At 50.6% G+C, this 21,121-nt stretch overlaps 1 protein-coding gene across 3 annotated transcripts in view; it reads left to right on the top strand.

The window, feature by feature from the left end:
* Positions 1-21,121, top strand: part of LOC123368297 — a 64,129-nt gene that overhangs the window by 23,078 nt on the left and 19,930 nt on the right. For all 3 annotated transcript variants that reach the window (XM_045012973.1, XM_045012972.1, XM_045012974.1), the window contains 3 exons: positions 2,277-2,390; positions 12,680-12,733; positions 19,934-19,996. In XM_045012973.1, the coding sequence (XP_044868908.1) occupies positions 2,277-2,390; positions 12,680-12,733; positions 19,934-19,996 (231 nt within the window). The remainder of the gene's footprint in view (positions 1-2,276; positions 2,391-12,679; positions 12,734-19,933; positions 19,997-21,121) is intronic.

Genomic DNA, 21,121 nt, shown 5'->3' with positions numbered 1-21,121 from the left:
AGTAGGGGGTGGCTCTACCCTTTGTACCCGCACATAGTGCCCTGTCCTCTGCTGGAAAGAGCCTGTGCAGGGCAAGCAGATGGGGCTGCGCTCAAGGGCCGGGGACAGCAGCGAACTCTGTTCCACAGGGAGCCAGTGCTCAGTGGGTGCAGCTGTCTGCTCCCCTCCTGACCCTGGCCTTTCAGCTCAGCCCTGTTGAACACAGTGGTGGGTGGGGGACAGGCAGGGATCTGGGTCCAGGCACCTAAGACCACCCTAACCACTGCAGGGAGCAGGAGGCTTCCTCAACTGCCACATGGTAAGTACCCGCCCCTGGCAGGTACCAGGCACCCCTTGTGGGTACAGGGCACCCCTGTCCCCTTAGAAAAAGGGGGGCATGCATGTGACTTGACTCTCCAGAAGGGGGTTCATCATAAAGTTTGGGAACTTCTACGTTAGAGAGTTGCAGGCTAGTGTGCTGTAGGTTTACACCGGTTTGCCACACACTAACTGGCCATCTGGACAAGCCCGTTAACATGTGTATTGGCCCATAGCAGCCAAAGGTCCTTCTTCCCTCACCGTACCAATGGGCCACTGTATTTGCTCTTTATTCCCAACTGCAGTTCCACAGCAGTCGATTCATGATTCACTTTCACTTCCTGTCCCAGATTTGTTTTTGTGCAGTGTCGCTGTGTGGCTGTTAGCCAGCTGCCACGTCCCATCCCAGAAGCGGCTGCATTTCAGCACTAGGTTAAAAGCAATTCTGTGTGTGGCAGGGGACAACAGATTCTGGGCTAGATGGGCCCATGAGTCTGATCGGGGGTGGCAGGCAGCAGGTGGGGTCCCAGGCTAGATGGGCCCATTGATCTGATCCAGTTCTCGTCCTAGCTCCCCAGGGCCGTGTATCTGTTAACTGTGTTCATGGGTGAATCCATGACAAAGGGGGCAGGATGCATTTTCCTCACTGCCCCATGCAGAGCTCAGCAGCTGTCACTCTCACTGGGCTATGAGGGGATCCAGCCCATGGGGGGCTCTGGACTGTAGGTGACCTGCCCTCTCTCACTTGTGCTCTCTGGGATCCATGAGGAACCAGGGCCCCGTGTGTCATGCCTCCAAGGCTCACACTATGCTCCCGGGTGAGGGCAGCCAAAGCACCAGGTGAGCTGGTGGGCTGGACACCACACCAGAGATTGCAGCCTCAGTCCTCGGACACATCCAGTCCCTCCATTTATGTGGGCTCTGGCAATCCCCATCTAGGGAACAAATTCCCCCTCTCACCCTGGAAGTGGCTGGAGGGAGTGAGGCCAACCTGGGCACTCTGTAGACAGGACTGTCTGCCCCCCATGTGTCCCCAGCCATGTCCCCATCCTTAGGCCAGCTCTTCCCAGTGCCCGGGTGCCAGCAGAATCTGCCTGCTACAATTCAAACCCTGGATGGTTTTTCCTCTCCTCTGATTCACTGCTTGCCTCTCCCCTCCAGCCAATCACAATCCTCTGTGCCTCACTGCTGATCTTATTCTCTCAGATTGGCTGTTTGCTCCACCCCATCCTCCCATCACAGCCATGTCCCCACTGCTGAGTTCACTCTCTTTGCACCCCCCCACCCCATGCTCCTTTTCCTTCACTGTTACTTCCCTCCTCCCTTCCTCACATTTTCTTGCTCCAGTGGAACCATCCGTTCCTGCAGGTCCCCCCTCATCCATCTCTGATGATTGTAACCCGTGCTCCCTCCCTTTGTGATAGAAAGGACCATAGGTGGTGCATGAGTCTATGGTCCTGCCCTTTGCTCTGCCGTGAGGCCCTGCCCCTCCTTTGCCTCTTCCCCCAAGCTCTGCCCCTGCTTGCTCCTGTCTGCTCTCCCCCTCCCATTGCTCATCCTTAAAGCAGGAAAATCCAGGGAAGATATAGTCTGTGTGAGGGGGTTGTGCAGGGTTATTCTGTGCATGTGTGTGGGGGAGGTTGTGCAGGGGGGTATAGTGTGGGAAGGGATGGGTACGGGCTGAGTGCTAGACAGTCACGTAGCCTGATACTCCATGACCCCCTCCTTCTGCGCCCCTCCCCCCATTTATTTCCCTCCAGAGGTTGGCCTGGGGAAGTGCAGCCTGGCCCCCAGATGACCAGAAATTCAGCCCCCCTCCACCTTGAGGCACAGACTGTCCGGGAGCTCCCCCTGGGGCAGGGCAGCTTTGCCCCAACTCCAGCTCATGGCTCTGGCTCAACAACACTAGGACCAAGCTGAAGGAGCCTGGCACCCAAACCCCATGTTTCAGTGAGGTGTTTTTATGTCCCTCTGCTCAGCGGAAAATTTCATGGATTGGAGCCGGGAGCAGCAGATTCAACATGTCTCCTCTGTTGATGCCATCCTAGATGTGCTTCATAGGGTCAAGCCGCAACAGGAAATGCAGATGCCAGGTGAGCCGATGCGGAGCTGTGGTACGTGGCACCAGGTTCTGGTGCCACGTACCTGGTGCTGAAGGCAACAAACAAAAGCCTCACTGAAGAGTTAGAGGGTAAAATCAAATATGGGAAATAACTTCCCAGTGCACCCGCAGGGGGCTGCACCCCAAGCCCCTCCCGACAGGGTCACTAGCTCTGCTCTCTGGGTTTTTATACCTCAGCCATCACTGCGGTACAGGGGCTGCACTCAGATTTTAAGCAGCAGGGTAGCTCCAGGGCAGGAGCTGCAGGTGGGCTGTAAATCACCCAGTAGCTTTAAATCTTCATTGGCCATAGCATTGACTCTGAAAAGAGACCGAGACTCCATTTAGCCCTTCACAACAGCTCCAGGGCACAGAGCCCTGTCCTCTGCTGGAAAGATCCTCTGCAGGGGAAGCAGATGGAGCTGCGCTCAAGGTCCAGGGACAGCAGGGAACTCTGTTCAGCAGCTTCTGCCCTCACTATACCAATGGGGCCACTGTATTTGCTCTTTATTCCCAACCTCAGTTCCACAGAACTAATGAAGGTTGTGCTCATGATTGGCTTTCACTCTCTGTCCCCAATTCCTTTTTCTGACAAAGGAAACGCAGTGGATCTAATTTACCTCGATTTCAGTAAGGCATTTGATACGGTTCCACATGGGGAATTCTTAGTTAAATTGGAAAAGATGGGGATCAGTATGAAAATTGAAAGGTTGATAAGGAACTGGTTAAAGGGGAGACTACAATGGGTCATACTGAAAGGTGAACTGTCAGGCTGGAGGGAGGTTACTAGTGGAGTTCCTCAGGGATCGGTTTTGGGACCAATCTTATTTAATCTTTTTATTACTGCCCTTGGCACAAAAAGCAGGAATGTGCTAATAAAGTTTGTGGATGACACAAAGTTGGGAGGTATTGCCAATACAGAGAAGAACCAGGATATCATACAGGAAGATCTGGATGACCTTGTAAATAATAGTAATAGTATGAAATTTAATAGTGAAAAGTGCAAGGTCATGCATTTAGGGATTAATAACAAGAATTTCTTCTTCGAGTGCTTGCTCATATCCATTCCAGTTAGGGTGTGCGCGCGCTGCTTGCATGTTCGTCGGAAGATTTTTACCCTAGCAACACTCGGTGGGTCGACTGGGCGCCCCCTGGAGTGGCGCCGCTATAGCGCCGGATATATACCCCTGCCGCCCCATCCGCCCCTCAGTTCCTTCTTACCGCCCGTGACGGTCGTTGGAACTGTGGAGAGCGGCGTTGCTGATCTCCACATCCCTAGCTTCTCGTCGTTATTTACTCTTTATCGTGTTTATAGTTCAAGTTCTTGTAGTTATACCCCACGGGCACAGACGAGGATCCACTTCAGTCTGTGGACACTGAGGTTCCTCCTGAAGCAGATGGTGCCCCGCCAGTCCACGACCCCCCTCAGGACCCTTTGGTACCGGGCCTCTCCTCCTCCTCCTCACCCGATGAGGCCGTAGCAGGAACGTCGTCCTTAGGCCCTCCTCCGATCGATCTCAGGGCCCATCAAGATCTCTTGAGAAGAGTAAACCAGAACATGAATTTACCGATGGAGGAGGTTGCTGAAATTGAGGACCCAGTCGTGGACATCTTATCGGCAGATGCACCCCTTCGAGTGGCTCTCCCGTTCATCCGCACTATACAAGCCAATGCGGACACAATTTGGCAATCCCCAGCTTCCATTACACCTACAGCTAGGGGAGTAGAGAGGAAATATATGGTCCCCCTCAAAGGGGTATGAATATCTCTACACCCACCCTCCTCCCTGGTTGTCCAATCGGTGAATGAAAGGGAGCATCACGGCCAGCAAGCACCAGCTCCTAAGGCGAAGGAGGCTAGGCGCATGGACCTCCTAGGCCGTAAAATTTACTCGGCTGGAGGCCTCCAACTTAGGGTGGTAAATCAACAAGCCCTACTAAGTCGCTATAATTTTAATACGTGGGTATCTGTGGGAAAGTTTACGGAGCTCCTCCCCCAAGAGTCCCGCGCGGAGTTTACGGCCCTACTTGAAGAGGGTAAAAAAGTGGCAAGAACTTCCCTCCAGACCTCTCTGGATGCAGCGGACTCAGCAGCAAGAACGCTCGCATCCGGCGTAACGATGAGACGTATCTCCTGGCTACAGGCTTCAGGCTTTCCCCCAGAATTGCGGCACACAATTCAGGATTTACCTTTTGAGGGCCAGGGCCTTTTCTCAGACAAAACCGACCCCAGGTTGCAGAGTCTGAAGGAGAATCGTATCATAATGCCCTCGTTGGGTATGCACACGCCGGTTACCCAACGAAGGTCCTTCTGGCCCCAACCATACCGCCCTTACAACCAGCCTAGGCCGCGTCAGGATACGACCAGATAGCGCGGCAGGTGGAATCGGCGGAGACAGTCTGGCCCTCAGGGAAACCAAAGTCAAGCGCCCCCTAAGCCACCTACGGGCCCCAAACAAAACTTTTGATGGGACGTCCGAGGACGGCTCACCAGTTGCCCTGCCGGATCCTTCTCCCTCCTTCTTCAACCACCTCTCCCATTTCCTCCCTGCCTGGTCCCAGCTGACCTCCGATCGTTGGGTCCTCCGCACGGTGGAAGCGGGATACCACCTCCAATTTGTTTCTCTACCCCCCCTCCCACCCTCCCTACCCGTCCCTCTTCAGGGACCCCTCTCATAAGCAATTCCTCTTACAAGAGGTCCACGCGCTCCTAAACCTGGGAGCCATAGAGGAGGTGCCACAGGACATGAGGGGTAAGGGATTCTATTCCTGCTACTTTTTAATCCCCAAGGCAAAGGGCGGTCTCCGACCGATCCTGGACCTGCGAGAACTCAACAAATTCATGATAAAGCTCAAGTTCCGCATGGTATCCGTGAGGACCATCATCCCATCCCTGGATCCGGGAGACTGGTATGCCGCCCTTGATATGAAGGATGCGTATTTCCACATCGCCATTTACCCGCCGCACAGACGGTATCTCCGTTTTGTGGTCAACCAACAGCACTTCCAGTTCACGGTGCTTCCCTTCGGTCTTTCTACAGCCCCGAGAGTCTTCACCAAATGTATGGCCGTAGTATCTGCCTCCCTCCACCGTCGTCGAGTACACGTCTACCCGTACCTCGACGATTGGCTCATTCGAGGGACTTCCCAGTTGCAAGTATCACAGCACCTGTGTATCATCAAAGACCTCTTCGGTAGGCTAGGCCTCATGATCAACGTAAAAAAGTCTACTCTGACTCCAACACAGAGAATAGACTTTATTGGAGCAGTTCTGGACTCCAATCTGGCCAGGGCCTGCCTTTCTCTGCCACGTTTTCAGACAATGTCTTCGATCATTCGAAGTTTTCAATCCTTCCCGACAACGTCGGTGCGCACCTGCCTCGGCCTATTAGGTCACATGGCATCCTGCACCTTTGTGACCAAGTACGCGAGGCTGCGACTTCGGTGCTTCCAAACCTGGCTTGCTTCACTGTTCCGTCCACACAGAGTCAATATAGATTCGGTGATCACTATCCCCCGGACGGTTCTCGACTCCCTCACTTGGTGGTTAGACCCCACTCTAGTTTGCGCAGGGATGCCATTCCACCCTCCTCAACCCTCGGTGGCACTAACCACGGACGCATCATCTCTGGCTTGGGGTGTCCACCTCGGGAACCTTCACACTCAAGGCCTCTGGTTGCCCCAGGAGCTGGCCTTGCATATCAATGTGAGGGAGCTGAGAGCAGTCCGTCTAGCATGCAGGTATTTCGGGTCCATCTCCAAGGCCGCTGTGTATCTGTGTTCACGGACAACACAACGACCATGTTTTACATAAACAAGCAGGGCGGGGCGTGCTCCTCCCTACTTTGTCAAGAAGCCACTCACCTGTGGGACTTTTCCATAGCCCACTCTATCGATTTGGTAGCGTCTTTTCTCCCAGGAGTCCAGAACACTCTGGCAGATCGCCTCAGCAGGTCCTTCCTGTCTCACAAGTGGTCGATCCGTCCCGACGTCATCCATTCCGTTTTCCGGAGGTGGGGCTTTCCCTGCATAGACCTCTTTGCCTCCTGAGAGAACAGGAAATGCCAGGTGTTCTGCTCCTACCAAGGATGCTCCCCAGGCTCCCTCTCAGACGCATTCCTCCTCCCGTGGACAAGGCACCTATGTTATGCCTTCCCACCATTTCCCCTCGTTCACAGAGTCCTACTCAAGCTCTGCAGGGACAGAGCCAACCTGATCCTCATTGCTCCAGCATGGCCGAGGCAGCATTGGTACACCCTGTTGTTCGACCTCTCAGTGGCGGATCCGATTCCCCTGCCACTGTGGCCGGACCTCATAACACAGGACTTCGGCAGGCTTCACCACCCAGACCTGCAGTCCCTTCATCTCACAGCATGGCTGCTACGTGGTTGAACCAATCTGAATTGTGTTGCTCTTCCTCGGTACAACAGGTCCTCTTGGGAAGTAGAAAGCCTTCCACTAGGACGACTTATCTCGCCAAGTGGAAGCGTTTCTCACATTGGTGCGATCAGAGTAACTTAGTCCCTGGACAGGTATCTATCCCTACTGTCCTGGATTACCTCTGGTCCCTGAAAGAGCAGGGCCTGGCGGTCTCTTCTATAAAGGTTCATCTGGCAGCTATTTCCGCCTTCCACCCAGGCGAAAGTGGCCGTTCAATTTTTTCTCACCCCATGGTTTCCAGGTTCCTTAAGGGTTTGGAACGGTTGTACCCTCAAGTCCGGCGCCCAACCCCCACCTGGGATCTAAACCTGGTGTTGACCAAGCTTATGGGGGCCCCCTTCGAGCCTCTGGCCACCTGCTCCCTGCTGTACCTTTCCTGGAAGACGGCCTTCCTCGTTGCTATCACCTCGGCGAGGCGAGTCTCGGAGCTTCATGCCTTGACAGCTGATCCCTGAATACGGTCTTCCACAAGGACAAGGTACACCTGCGGCCACACCCCTCTTTCCTCCCTAAGGTGGTGTCTGCCTTTCATGTCAATCAAGACATCTTCCTCCCAGTTTTTTTCCCGAAGCCGCACTCATCGCGCCGGGAACAACTACTACATACTTTGGATGTCCGTAGAGCTCTCGCTTTTTATATAGAGAGGACAAAACCCTTCCGGCGTTCACCCCAGCTCTTTGTAGCGGTGGCAGACCGCATGAAAGGCATGCTGGTCTCTTCCCAACAGATCTCATCTTGGGTGACATCCTGCATCCGAACGTGCTATGACCTGGCTCACGTTCCCACTAGCCATCTCACCACCCATTCTATGCGGGCCCAGGCCTCTTCTGCCGCCTTCCTGGCTCATGTCCCCATCCAGGAAATATGTTGGGCGGCTACCTGGTCATCGATTCACACCTTTGCCTCACACTACGCATTGGTCCAACAATCCAGAGACGATGCAGCCTTCGGCTCAGCAGTTTTGCATTCTGCAATGTCTCACTCCGACCCCACTGCCTAGGTAAGGCTTGGGAATCACCTAACTGGAATGGATATGAGCAAGCACTCGAAGAAGAAAAGACGGTTACTCACCGTTGTAACTGTTGTTCTTCGAGATGTGTTGCTCATATCCATTCCAGACCCGCCCTCCTTCCCCACTGTCGGAGTAGCCGGCAAGAAGGAACTGAGGGACGGATGGGTCGGCAGGGGTATATATCCAGTGCTATAGCGGCGCCACTCCAGGGGGCACCCAGCCGACCCACCGAGTGTTGCTAGGGTAAAAATCTTCCGACAAACGTGCACGCGGCGCGCGCACACCTAACTGGAATGGATATGAGCAACACATCTCGAAGAACAACAGTTACAACGGTGAGTAACCGTCTTTTCTGTTATAAACTGGTGATGCATCACTTGGAAGTCACAGAGGAGGAGAAGGACCTTGGAGTATTGGTTGATCACAGGGTGACTATGAGCTGCCAATGTGATATGGCTGTGAAAAAAGCTAATTCAGTCTTGGGATGCATCAGGCGAGGTATTTCCAGTAGAGATAAGGAGGTGTTAGTACCATTATACAAGGCACTGGTGAGACCTCATCTGGAATATTCTGTGCAATTCTGCTCTCCCATGTTTAAGAAGGATGAATTCAAATGGGAACAGGTACAGAGAAGAGCTACTAGGATGATCCAAGGAACGGAAAACGTGTCTTATGAAAGGAGACTCAAAGAGCTTGGCTTGTTTAGCCTAACCAAAAGAAGGTTGAGGGGGGATATGATTGTTCTCTATAAATATACCAGAGGGATAAATACCATGGAGGGAGAAGAATTATTTAAGATCAGTACCAATGTGGACACAAGAACAAATGGATATAAACTGGCCATCAGGAAGTTTAGACTTCAAATTAGACGAAGGTTTCTAACCATTAGAGGAGTGAAGTTCTGGAACAGCCTTCCAAGGGAAGCAGTGGGGGCAAAAGACATATCTGGCTTCAAGGTTAAGCTTGATAAGTTTATGGAGGGGATGGTATGATGGGATAGCCTAATTTTGGCAATTAATTGATCTTTGACCATTAGCGGTAAATGTGCCCAATGGCCTCTGATGTGATGTTAGATGGGGTGGGATCTGAGTTACTATAGAGAATTCTTTCCTGGGTGCTGGCTGGTGAGTCTTGCTCACATGCTCAGGGTTTAGCTGATCGCCATATTTGGGGTTGGGAAGGAATTTTCCTCCAGGGTAGATTGGCAGAGGCCCTGGGGTTTTTTGCTTTCCTCTGCAGCATGGGGCACGGGTCACTTGCAGGAGGATTCTCTGCACCTTGAGGTCTTTAAACCACGATTTGAGGACTTCAGTAACTTGGACATAGGTTAGGGGTTTGTTACAGGAGTGGGTGGGTGAGAGTCTGTGGCCTGCATTGTGCAGGAGGTCAGACTAGACGATTTCAGAACCTTCCTACATGATTTTCTATAAAGACAAAGCTTACCTTTACCCTCAAAGTTCCTTATTAAGGTACTTTCCAATGTTCATATTTAATCAAGCAGTTTACTTACCTACTTTCTTTCTAAAGCCTCAAATATAAAGTTGGGGAATATTTGGATATTGGAAGAGCTTTGGATTTTTACCTTGATCTAACTAAGGCATTTAGATCAAACTTGCAACTGCTCATTGCAGCTGAAGACACAATGAAGGGCAGTCCAATGTCTTCCCACTGAATCTCTTCTTTGATTTCAGCTAGCATTTTTTCATGCTACCACTTAGCTAATGTGACTCCCCTGAGTAGGGTATTGGCTCAGGCAACTAGGTCTCATGCAGCTTCTGCAGCCTCTCTCATTCATGTGCCTACCTTGGACATCTGTAAGGTGGCAGCTTGATTATAAGTCCATATGTTCATTGCTCACTAGGAAATCTCTCAGCAGTCCAGGGACGATGCCAGATTTGGTCGTGTGATTCTCCAATCCCTGTTCAAGTAGACTCTGAGCTCACATCCAGTTTGAACTGCTTGTGAGTCACCTACAGAGGAATGGACATGTACTGTCACTCGAGGAAGAAGAAATGGTTACTAACCGACTCGTACCTGTTGATCTTTGAGATGTGTTGCCCGTGGCCATTCTACAACCTGCCCTCCTTCCCCTCTCTACAGGAATCTATCCAGAAAAAAGTAACAAGGGAGGTTTGGGGCAATTCCACCCTTTGTACCTGCACATAGTGGTGTGAGACTACAGAGGATGCTACTACCTGTAGCGATGCGGGACTCACCCTTGCGGTGCCTCCTGCTGGTCATCTCAGGGAATTAGCTCTCCAGCCTCCGGAGCGCCCTCTGCAGGCCGGTGTCCTGCCGCCACTTGGCCCCCGTGTCCCTCCAAGGACTTGGGTGCCTCATTATCTGGGATGCTGCCCCCTGGCAGTACACCCCTCAGTCTCAGGTTCTGCCCTCCCTGGGGAACCCCCATTCCCTATCCCCACCTCACCTCAATCTTAGGCTACTGCTTGTCACCAACTAGCCCCCGCTCCCTGGGGCAGACTGCAGCATAAGCCACTCATCACAGGCAAGGGAGTTTTGGATCTGCTGCCTTTCTCTATCCCCACTACCTCTATGGGGCCTTGGAGAAGGCCCTGCAGCCAGGGGAGTTGCCAGCCTGGTGCTCCCCAGCCCCTCTGGCCTTTCCCCAGCCCTGCCTCACTCTAGGCACCCTGAGCTTCCCAGCAGCCAGGCCCCTCTCTCTCTCTGAAAGCAAAGAGAGACTGACGGATCCTGGTCCACTGCCCTCTTATAAGGCCATCTGCAGCCTGATTTGGGGCATGGCCCAGCTGTGGCTACTTCCCCAATCAGCCCAGGTTTTCCCCTGCCACAGCCCTCTCCCAGGGCTATTTTAAGCCCTTCAGGGCAGGAGCAGGGTTACTGCTCCGCTACAGTACCCCTGAGGGAAGAATTTCTGACAGCTGTGTGCTGGTTGCACATAAACATACAGTGGAAGGACTTGGGTAACATATGTCCAAGAACAACAGTTACAACAAGGTTAGTAACTGTATCTTCCCTCTTTCTGCCTGTCTGCCTTCTTTCGCCTTAGTCTGTCTTTCCCTTTGCTGTGATCTCTCCCTCCTTACCCATATTTTTGTCCCTCTCAGATATTCACAGAACACAAGTCACCTAGTTTCTCGGCACAATTTCAGATTCTTCCTCTCCATCCCCAGTGATCACTGGCTCATTCCCAGCCCTTTGTTCCCATCCATCTCAAACTCTCTCTCTCTCTCTCCCCCCTAACCTAGGCCTCTCCCTCCTCTGTCTCCACTGCCCCCTCTATCCACACCCATCCACCCTACCATATAACCTACCCACCACTTCCTCGATCCCCCCACATTCCTTCTGCCCTTCCTCAACCAAATACCACACACACACCTCACTCCCAGCATGTCCCTCTGTGCGCTGAGGAGCTGGGGAAGTGATGGTGACTCCTCGAGGCACGATTCATCTTGGAGCTCCCCCCTGGGCCAAGACAGTTTTACCCCAAGCCCTGCTCAAGGCTGTGGCCAAACAGAATAAAAAACGACCAAAAAAGGGTGAGGGTGGGGAAGGACCAGGAACCAGAGGAGTGATATTTGGACTGAGAAATGGTTTGGGGCACACAGAGCAACAAGTATCCACTGGAGACTTCCCTCACTCCTCAAAGTACCCTTTAACTGTGTGCATGTCTGCCTGATTTGTGTGTGTGGGCACTGGATCTCCTTCCTGCTTTGTGCCCACCCACCAAGAGGAGGCAGCACTACAGTTCCTGGGCTGCCCCCTCCCCTGCAGGATCTGTGCTGCCTGCTGCATCCCAAGAGCCAGCACCAGCAGAGGAGACAGAGTTGCGGGGGGGTGGGGGGAGGGAGTAAGTGGGGAGGGGGAATGTGACCACCCCACCCATTGCCCTGTGCCAAGTAACACATGATCCCTAAAAACATTAGTTCAGGATTTATTTTCAATGACATTTCAGAGCCACATTTTCTCAAATGGCTGGGGCTCAGTTCTGCAGGCAGCTCCCGTTCCCATCCATGGGAACTACAATGCATTCGTCCTGGCTGGATCAGGACTCTGGGTACTTTGGCTTGTTATGTAGGATTGAAGTATTTGTAACCTCAGTTCTGCAGGCAGCTCCCATTCCTGTCCATGGGAACTGTGCACCCGCTCGGGGGAGGAGGGGAGGGGGCGGATCAGGCCCCTGGGGTTTGCTTTGGCTTATGTAGGGTGGGATATTTGTAACCTGCTGTCAGATTCTAGCCCCTCCAGAATATGGGAGGGGGTGGAGTTTGGCCCAGGCCAAAACCTCAGATCTAATCTTTTTTACCAAAGAGGGTGAGGGGGTGAGTTAAAAAGGGCAGTGGTGGATGGTGTTTAGAGTGAGTGGTGGAGTTGCATGTACACCCCCGCGCCCCGCTCTCCACCCTTGAGCTCCTATCACCTTTGCTGGATGAGCAGCATTTCTCCCCATCCTTGCTTGTTTCTCTAACAAGGTCTGGATTCCTCCTGCTGAAGAAGCAGGTGATGGGAGAGAAGGGACCCTGGGTTCCAGAGGGAGGGGCAGGGCCCACCCAGGGGTGGGGAATCACAGAAGTGTAGGACTGGAAGGGACCTCAGTATATTATCTAGTGCAGTCCCCTGCACTCAAGGCAGGACTGGACCATCCCTGACAGGTGTTTGTCTAACTCAAATGTGGGAGCTGGATTGAGGGGCTCCCATGGGTAGGAGAGGAGGCCAGCAAGGTCCCAGGGTGTGGGGTGGCCCCTGACAGGAGGAAGATCATCCCTCCAATTTAACCCCTTGGCTCCAAGATCTCTTCTGTTCAAGTGAGTCAGTCCTTGTGTTCTCTCTCCCACTTGCTCTCTCTTGTAGGTGCCGGTACCCCAGCACAGGAGCCGTCCACCAGCACCAGCCCTGGAGCTACACGTGAGTTATAAATCACCCACCAGGATTAACCCTTAGTGAACCACACTGAGGGGCTATGCAGGGGAGCAGGCTGAACCATGCATATGGACAGTGCGGTCAGCACGTCCCCTTGCTTGTCGGGAAGGGCGGGTGAGTTGAAGCACAGACTGTCCGGGAGCTCCCCCGGGGCAGGGCAGCTTTGCCCTACCCCAGTTCAGGGCTCTGGCTAAACAGCCCGAGGTAGAAGCTTGAAGGAGCCTGGCACCCAAATCCCGTGTTTCAGTGGGGTGTTTTTATGTCCCTCAGCTCAGGGGAACATTTTGTGGAGGGGCACCGGGAGCAGCTAATTCAACATGCCTCCTCAGTTGACAGAATCCTAGCTGTGCTTTGTGGGGATATACTGCCCCCTCATCCACACTTTCAAGTATTGTGGAAAGTAATGCGGGTGCAAGATGTGAAGAGGAGCCGTGACACGTTGGACGAGAGCCTGGCGCACCTGGCGCTGAAGGCAACAAACAAAAGCCTCACTGAAGAGCTCGAGGGAAAAATCAAATAGGGGAAATATAACCTCCCACTGCACACCCAGGAGGCTGCACCCCAAGATGCTTTTTTTTCCCATATCTCAGTTTTCCAAGGCCATAGAAATTTTCTCAGGTTCATTGTGAACCAGATTCACTACCAGTTTACTGTTCTTCTGTTCATCCTGTTGGCAGTTTATGGATCTTTATGAAATATGTGGTGGTAAAGGCAGCCTTCCGGGGAAGGCGAGGGGTGCAAGTTTATCCGCACCTCAATGACTGGCTGGTCAAGGGTGGGTCTGAGGCTCAGATGAGAGCCAATATTCACCTCATCCATGCAACCTTCTGAGTTACCTGCTGATAAATGAGCAGAAGTCAACACTCCTCCCAGTAGAGAGGACAGAGTTTATTGGAATGGTGCTCGATTCTACCAGGCCAGGACCTTCCTCCCAGAAGCTCGCTTCCAGTCGATGGCGTCATCGATAGCACAGGTCAAGGCCCTTCCAGTTGTGACAGCTCATTTCTGCCTCAGACTTTTAGGTCACATGGCCGCATGCACATACATAGTGCAGCACATGAACCTGGCTCAGACCCTTTCAGGATTGCCTGGCCTTGATGTACCACCATCACTTGGACTTAGTGCTCACAGTGCCTGTCCCAGTCCTTGTCTCTACAAAATAAGCATTTCCTCACTGTGCAGAGTGGATGCCCTCCCTATCCCACTAGTCTTGCTGATGTAGGTGATGTTAGTGTTGTGGTGTAGGCTAGACCTTTTTCTATAGTCTGTCTCAAGGATGCAGTTTACTTGTATCTTGCTTTCAGTTTTGAATTGCATGGGTGTTTCTCCTGGTCCCGTAAGAGTTGTTACATGTGCCTTTCCTTACTCTGTTTTGTAGTAAAAAAAGAATGCTATGTCCCAGTTGTGACATTCTTCTTCTTCTGTACATCCTGTGCTTTTCTGTTTTCATGTGCGGCATGCTCATGCAAAATGGTTTTCTTTGTGGCACTATGTGCATAACTTCCCCAATGCTGGGCGTTCCTCTTGCTTTGCCTGATGCAGTCCACATCTGTGGCAAACCTTCAGTTTCACACATACAGAATGAGAAGAGACTGTCTAGGAAGGAGTACGGCAGAAAGGGATCTAGGGGTTATAGTGGACCACAAGCTAAATATGAGTCAACAGTGATTCTGGGATGCATTAAAAGGTGTGTTGTGATCAAGACACAAGAAGTCATTCTTCCGCTCTACTCTGCGCTGGTTAGGCCTCAACTGGAGTATTGTGTCCAGTTCTGGGCACCGCATTTCAAGAAAGATGTGGAGAAATTGGAGAGGATTCAGAGAAGAGCAACAAGAATGATTAAAGGTCTAGAGAACATGACCTACGATGGAAGGCTGAAAGAATTGGGTTTGTTTAGTTTGGAAAAGAGAAGGCTGAAAGGGGATATGATAGCAGTTTTCAGGTATCTGAAAGGGTGTCATCAGGAGGAGGGAGAAAACTTGTTCATCTTAGCCCCCAAGGATAGAACAAGAAGCATGGGCTTAAACTGCAGCAAGGGAGGTTTAGGTTGGAGATTAGGAAAAAGTTCCTAACTGTTAGGGAGGTTAAACACTGGAATAATTGCTTAGGGAGGTTGTGGAATCTCCATCTCTGGAGATATTTAAGAGTAGGTTAGATAAATGTCTATCAGGGATGGTCTAGACAGTATTTGGACCTACCATGAGGACAGGGGACTGGACTCAATTACTCTTGAGGTCCCTTCCAGTCCTAGAATCTGTGAATCTATATATACATGCAAAGATGGGTGTGTTAATGTAACACAGTTCTCTGCAGTGCTTCCAGTTTCTGAGCCCATAGGTAGCATGTTTCTTGCATTATTTCTTGTTTTTTCAGAGGTTTGAGTTTTGCTAAACTCAATGTTCTGGAAGGACACAAGATACCTCTGGGCAACCTCATCTCTGCATTAACAAAGCTTTTTGTCAGTGACTATATGGGGTCCTCAGGAGGATAGCAAGTGATGCATTTGGGAAATGTTCGGTTGGATATTTGTCTTTTTCCAGTTATCCAGGACCTCCCCTGATCACCACAAGTTTCCAAAGATAATGGCATAGAAACGCTAAAACTGAGAAATTGGTGCATCTCCCAGAACATCTTAATATCATTAGCATACCTACCTGGAATACACAACACGATGGCAGAGAGTCTCAGCTACAAGTTCCCACACGATTACGAATGGGAGATAGACTCAGTGGTACTTCACTACATATTCCGACAATGGGGGACACCAGTAATAGACCTGTTTGCTACTTACTAGAACAATAAATGTCCTCATTATTACTCCAGAGTAGGGATCAGACAACACTCCATGAGAGACAATCTCCTCCTCCCATGGGACAAGGGCCTTCTTTACATTTTCCCCCCATTCCCTCTATTACTGAAAGTCCTGTTGAAAGTGAAAAGGGAAAAAGCAAACGTCATACTGATTGCTCCACACATGGCCCAGGCAGATGTAGCACCCTTACCTGTCATAGCTGGCATTATATTCATCAATGACTGTCCCGATCACTCCTTACCTCCTGTCGCAGAACGAGAGATGTACTCTCCATCCCAATCTGTGGATTCCACGACTGAAAGCATGGCTCTTTCCAGTGTTCCCTCTAATATTTTCCATCCATGTGTGGAATGAATTTTGTTATCTGCACCATATCGAGGTAATGTGTGGATGTGCGCCATCAGTAGAAACAAAAAACCTAGATATATTAGGAAGTGCTACTACACAGTAGAAAAGGAACTACTCATCATACCTGTCTGCACAAATGGAAGAGATTCCAGATCTGATGCCAGCCTAAAGTTGTCACCCCTAATACAGCCACCCTACCAGTAATCCTGGATTACCTATTGGCTCTCAAGAAATCAGGACTCTCTGTTAGTTCACTCAAGGTTCACTTAGCAGCAATTCCAGTCTTCCACCAACAGGTAGAAGGACACTCAGTCTTCTTCAGTCTGACTACAAAAAGATTTCTCAAAGGTATAATGAACTTCTTCTTTGAGTTGTGTCCCTGTGGGTGCTCCACTTTAGGTGTCTTGACGCCCTGCGCTTGTAAGTGGAGAAATGCATGCGCTATCACCATCTTGTGCCACTCAGGGCAGTTATATAGGGGTGTGTGGCTAGCCATCCCTCAGTTCCTTCTTTACCACCTTTGGCTTGAGTTGGCATGATCAGCAGCACCCTCTTACCTTAGATAAGAATAGCTGTTAGATAGCTTATAGTTATAGTTGTTAGTATAAGCAGTAGTTAGTCTACACTTTATACTTATTTTATTCTATTTTTTTTTAAATTCTCCGTTATCTAACTCTATACCCCTCAGTAGGAGGATAAGTTAGCTTCCCGTAGGATTACTTCCTTCCTTTTTTGTCGGGGGATGGACTTTTTCAGGCATGCCTGGATTACTGGGCTTCAAATGCTGCCTGACTTGCAAACTGTCATCCTGGTTTCTGACGGTCATGCACAGTGTGTCCGTTGCCTTGGCGAGACACACATTACTCAAAAGTACCTACACTGCCGGAATCTCATGGCCACGGAAAGAAAAGCCAGGGATTTCCAATGTAAACTCCTTATGATGTAGAAATCCCTCAGGCCAGCCTCCTACCCCGAGTACAGGACACCTCTGGGCCAGTGGTTGCCAGTGGCAGCTTGACAAGGTTCTGCCCCAGCAGTTTCTATGAAGGAGCCTTTACCCAAGAAGGCCACCACAAAGTGGTCCCAGACTTCTCTGAACCAGGAATCAGCTAAGAATAAGATCTCTGACCAAAAAATCTAACCTGGTACCGACGGCACTGAGTGCATCAGACCATGAGATACTGGGACCTTCTGGAACTGAGAGATCTTGGAGAGCAATAGACCCTATGAGGGCAAGTTTGAATGGAGGCTCACAGAGAAAAGTGAAGCCCTCCACCTTGGCACCCACAGAGCTGAAAAGAAGCTCAGCACTGAGCAGAACCGTGGCACCACCTGTTGCACTTACATCACACTGTTCAAGATCCTCGGCATCGGCGGCTATAATTCCCACACGGTGCCATCCCCGGTACTGAAGCTCACAGTTCCTCAACAATTCATGAGACATGTGGATCTATTAGTCTCCTCTACACCGGAGTCCCCTCTACTGGGTATTGAGGGTATTCCATCCAGATTGGTACCGAGTCATTCAAATGCTCCACCTAGATCAGCTCCCCCTCTGTCTAGTGATGATGAAGACCAGGATGACGCAGTCACATAAATTCCTCTTCACTCTTTACCCAAACCTGGACCATCTCATCTATCAGAACACCATTCATCTGCAGAGACATGCCTGTATGGGCATCCATGGGCACTGCCCCCCATGCCATTCCCACTGAACTGGCCCTACTGGGATCTGTGGGCAATACACAGGGCCCAACACCTCACAACTCCTAGCCCACCAAGATCGAGAGCCACACATTGTGGATCATCTGTAGCTGTTTTGACTGTACCTGCTCCTTGCTCTTGAATTCCTGGCTTGACCTTGGCTTGATTTGGACTTCAGACCCTGAAATCTGACTTGGTATCGGCCCTGGGCTTGACCTGACTGCGAACGCCTTAGCTACTCCTAGCCTCAAATTTACCTCTGCTCTGACCCTTGGCCCTGACTGCCCTTTTTGGGATTCTGACAACAAATGGATTCTGGAGATTGTCCAAAGACTGCTCCATTCAGTTCAGTACTCTCCCTCCCTCCCTTGAACCCTCCCCTTCCAGCATAGGCGAGAGAGTAATGATTTTCAGACCTCCTATAGCTATCACAAGGGGTCTGTCTATCTCTCCTGGCAACCAAATATTTATTGACCCATCAGAATAGTTGGATTTGCCACCCAGACCCACCATCTCTTCACTTGGCAGCATTGGCTATAGAACTTGGATGCACCTGGAAATGACCTTCTCAGAAAAAGTTCACGAGAATCTTTTAAACTCCAGGAAACAGTCAACCCACTGGTGTTGTGACCTTAAGTAGAAAAGTTTCTCTCTGATCTCATAATAATAACATAAACCCTATTTCATTTCCTGTTCAACGTGCTTCATCTGAAATCCTTAGGGCTTTCTTTATTGTCCATGAGAGTGCATCTTGCAGTTCTCTGCTTATGTATTAATTGACAATACGATTATATTTCATCATGAAACTGTAAATAGATTCCTGAAGGGACCAATGAATGTCTGTCCTCCAGTCAAAGAATCTACACCAGCATGGGACCTCCCTCTCATACTTAGCTCATGAAAACTCACTTTGAAATATGGGAAGAATGTTCCCTATCTCACCTTTCAGTTAAGACAGTCTTCATTGTGGCCATTCTGTCTGCTAGAAGAGTGCGAAAGCTACAAGCTCTTATGGACGACTCACCATTTATAGTCTTCCACAAGGGGTTCTTCCCCCTCACCCTAAACTCCTCCCCAAGGTGTTAACAGAATTCCATCTCAAACATTCCATTCACTTGCCAGTACATTTTCCTAGCCCTCACCCTCAGCCAGTGGAGGAAAAGTTACATACTTTAGATGCCAAGAGAACATATTTGGAGAAGCCTAAGGAACTCAGGAAATCATTGAGGCTGTTGCTCTCCTATAAGGATCACAGTAAAGGGTAGGAAATTGCATCTCCACTCCAGTCCAAGTGGGTTAGACTTCATATTTAATGTTCCAAACATTCTCTGTCCCTCTTCCAGGAGAGCTTAGATTACAATCTATAAGGGGAAAGGCGGCTTCTATGGCCTGCCTTGTCCAAATTTTAGAGAGCTGCAGAGCTGCCACCTGGAGTTCTGTTCACGTCTTCATGGAGCACCACTCCCCTGATCTGGCATCTGGACTGGAGCTAATTTGGTATAGCCATATATTACTATCACTGTTTAACTAGGACTCCACATCCCACCACCAAGAGAGAGGAGTGCTGCTTACCAAACTGTCCCATGAGGGAATGTTCTGAAGCCATTTGAAGAAGACATGAAGGTTATTTACCTGGTGCCAGAGTTCTTCAAGATGCACTCTGCATATTTGCACTCCTCATACACCTTCCCCACTTCCTCAGGCCCCTAGTGACATCTTTGGACTTGAGGAGGTAGTGGAAGGAACCAAGGTGGCTGAAGCATCAGGCCCCCTTTCCTAGCCATGCCCTCAGCACATACAAGTGAAGTAAGGGGAGGGCAGGCAGGCACTTCAATGGGCACTGCTGTCAACCCTCAGATCTGCAACATTGGTGTATCCCATGAGTGGGAATGTGCAGAGTCCACTTCAAGGAATTCCAGTTCATGCATACGCATGGAAATATTTCTATTGTCTTTTAGGTTTACAGACTGAGAGCTCTTCATGGGCAGGATTCTGCCTTGCCACAGTACAGGCTGCTGCAGTGATGGAATAATAGTAGTACAAGGAAATTTTCAACAACTACTGTCCAGTTTCAAACCTCTGTTTTCAAGGAAAGATGTGGGCAATGTGGGAGGCAGTGTTGCCTAGTAGATAGCACACTGGACTGAAACTCGTGGTTAATCTGTTTGGAGTCACTCCAAGTTTAGATCTGTGTAACTGAGATCAGAATCCAGCCCTGACTTCATTGACTCAGTGGGGTCCTAGATTTACGCCGGGTTTACTGAGATCAGAATTTGGCTCAAATTGTTTGGAATTTTGTTACTTTCCATTTTGCTTTTCAGGATTCATCAGTGAAGACACTGAATCCGATCCCAGTTCTGCCGCAAAGACAGAGGCGGCAGGAGGTGGGTGGTGCTGATTGTAGCTCCGCTTCTCGCTCTCTAACATGTGCACTGGCCTATCACAGCCACAAGCACTTCTGCTCTCACAGTGCCAGTGGGTCTACTTTATTCCTTGCCATTACCATTCTGTACAAGCAACTTGGCTTGTGCACAGCCTCAGAGTCCAGTAGGCTCAGGATTCTCTTTCACTTCCTGTCCCAGACTCCTATTTGTGCAGCATCACTGGGTGGCTGTTAGCCAGCTGCTGTGCCCCACCCCAGAAGTGGCTACATTTCAGCATCAGGTGAGCAATTCCTATGTAATACTGCTGTGTGGCTGTTAACCAGCTGCCCCAACCCCAGAGGTAGCTGTATTTCTGTTCTGCCAGGCAGCTGCCATACTGCACAGACCCCCAGAGATCATATCTGGGGTGGGAGGGATGGGGGAGGATATTGGGCTAGATGGGCCAGTTGGTCTGATCGGGGACAGCAGGAAGGGGGCAGGATACAGGGCTAGATGAGCTCATAGATCTGATCTATTCTAGTCCCAATTCTCCAGGTTCATGAACTAGGGAATTCTGCAATTTCATCTCTACATTGCAGCAGGTGAATCTGTGACAAAAGGGGCTGGAGGGGGAGCTCCCATGCAGGGGGCATTGGGCAGAGTCACCCAGTGTCCCCCACACAGTGAGAGCCCATTCCCCAGCATCCCATGCAGAGCAGGGTAGAAGCTGCTCATGCCCTGCAGGGGCACACTGGGCCAGGTGTGGGAAAGGGGCAGTACTGAGCCATATCTGTGACAATCTCACTCTCTAGGCCCCAGATCTCACCCTTCCAAGTCCCGCTGTATGTTCCTGCATGTGGTAAACCAAGGGGTTGGGCAGGCGGGAGGCTATGTCACACCTGTGGGTGCAGGTGGCCACATTGCACTGTCCTCTGCCTTCACCCTGCCATCAACCCATCTCTGCTGTTTGTGCAATCCATCCCTTCCCCCTGTCCTTCATCCAGCCTTTAGATACAATGGAAGGTTTTACTCAGATAACCCAAAACTAGAGCTGGTCAGGATTTTTCTGATTTGAAATGTAGACCAAAAAAAGGGGGGATTTTAAAAGTAATATTTCCTATTTTTCAACCAAATTAGTAGCAGCAG

The sequence above is a fragment of the Mauremys mutica genome, chromosome 4, assembly GCF_020497125.1.
Source record: "Mauremys mutica isolate MM-2020 ecotype Southern chromosome 4, ASM2049712v1, whole genome shotgun sequence".
NCBI lineage: Eukaryota > Metazoa > Chordata > Testudines > Geoemydidae > Mauremys > Mauremys mutica.
This window is presented reverse-complemented; position numbering and strand designations above follow the sequence as displayed.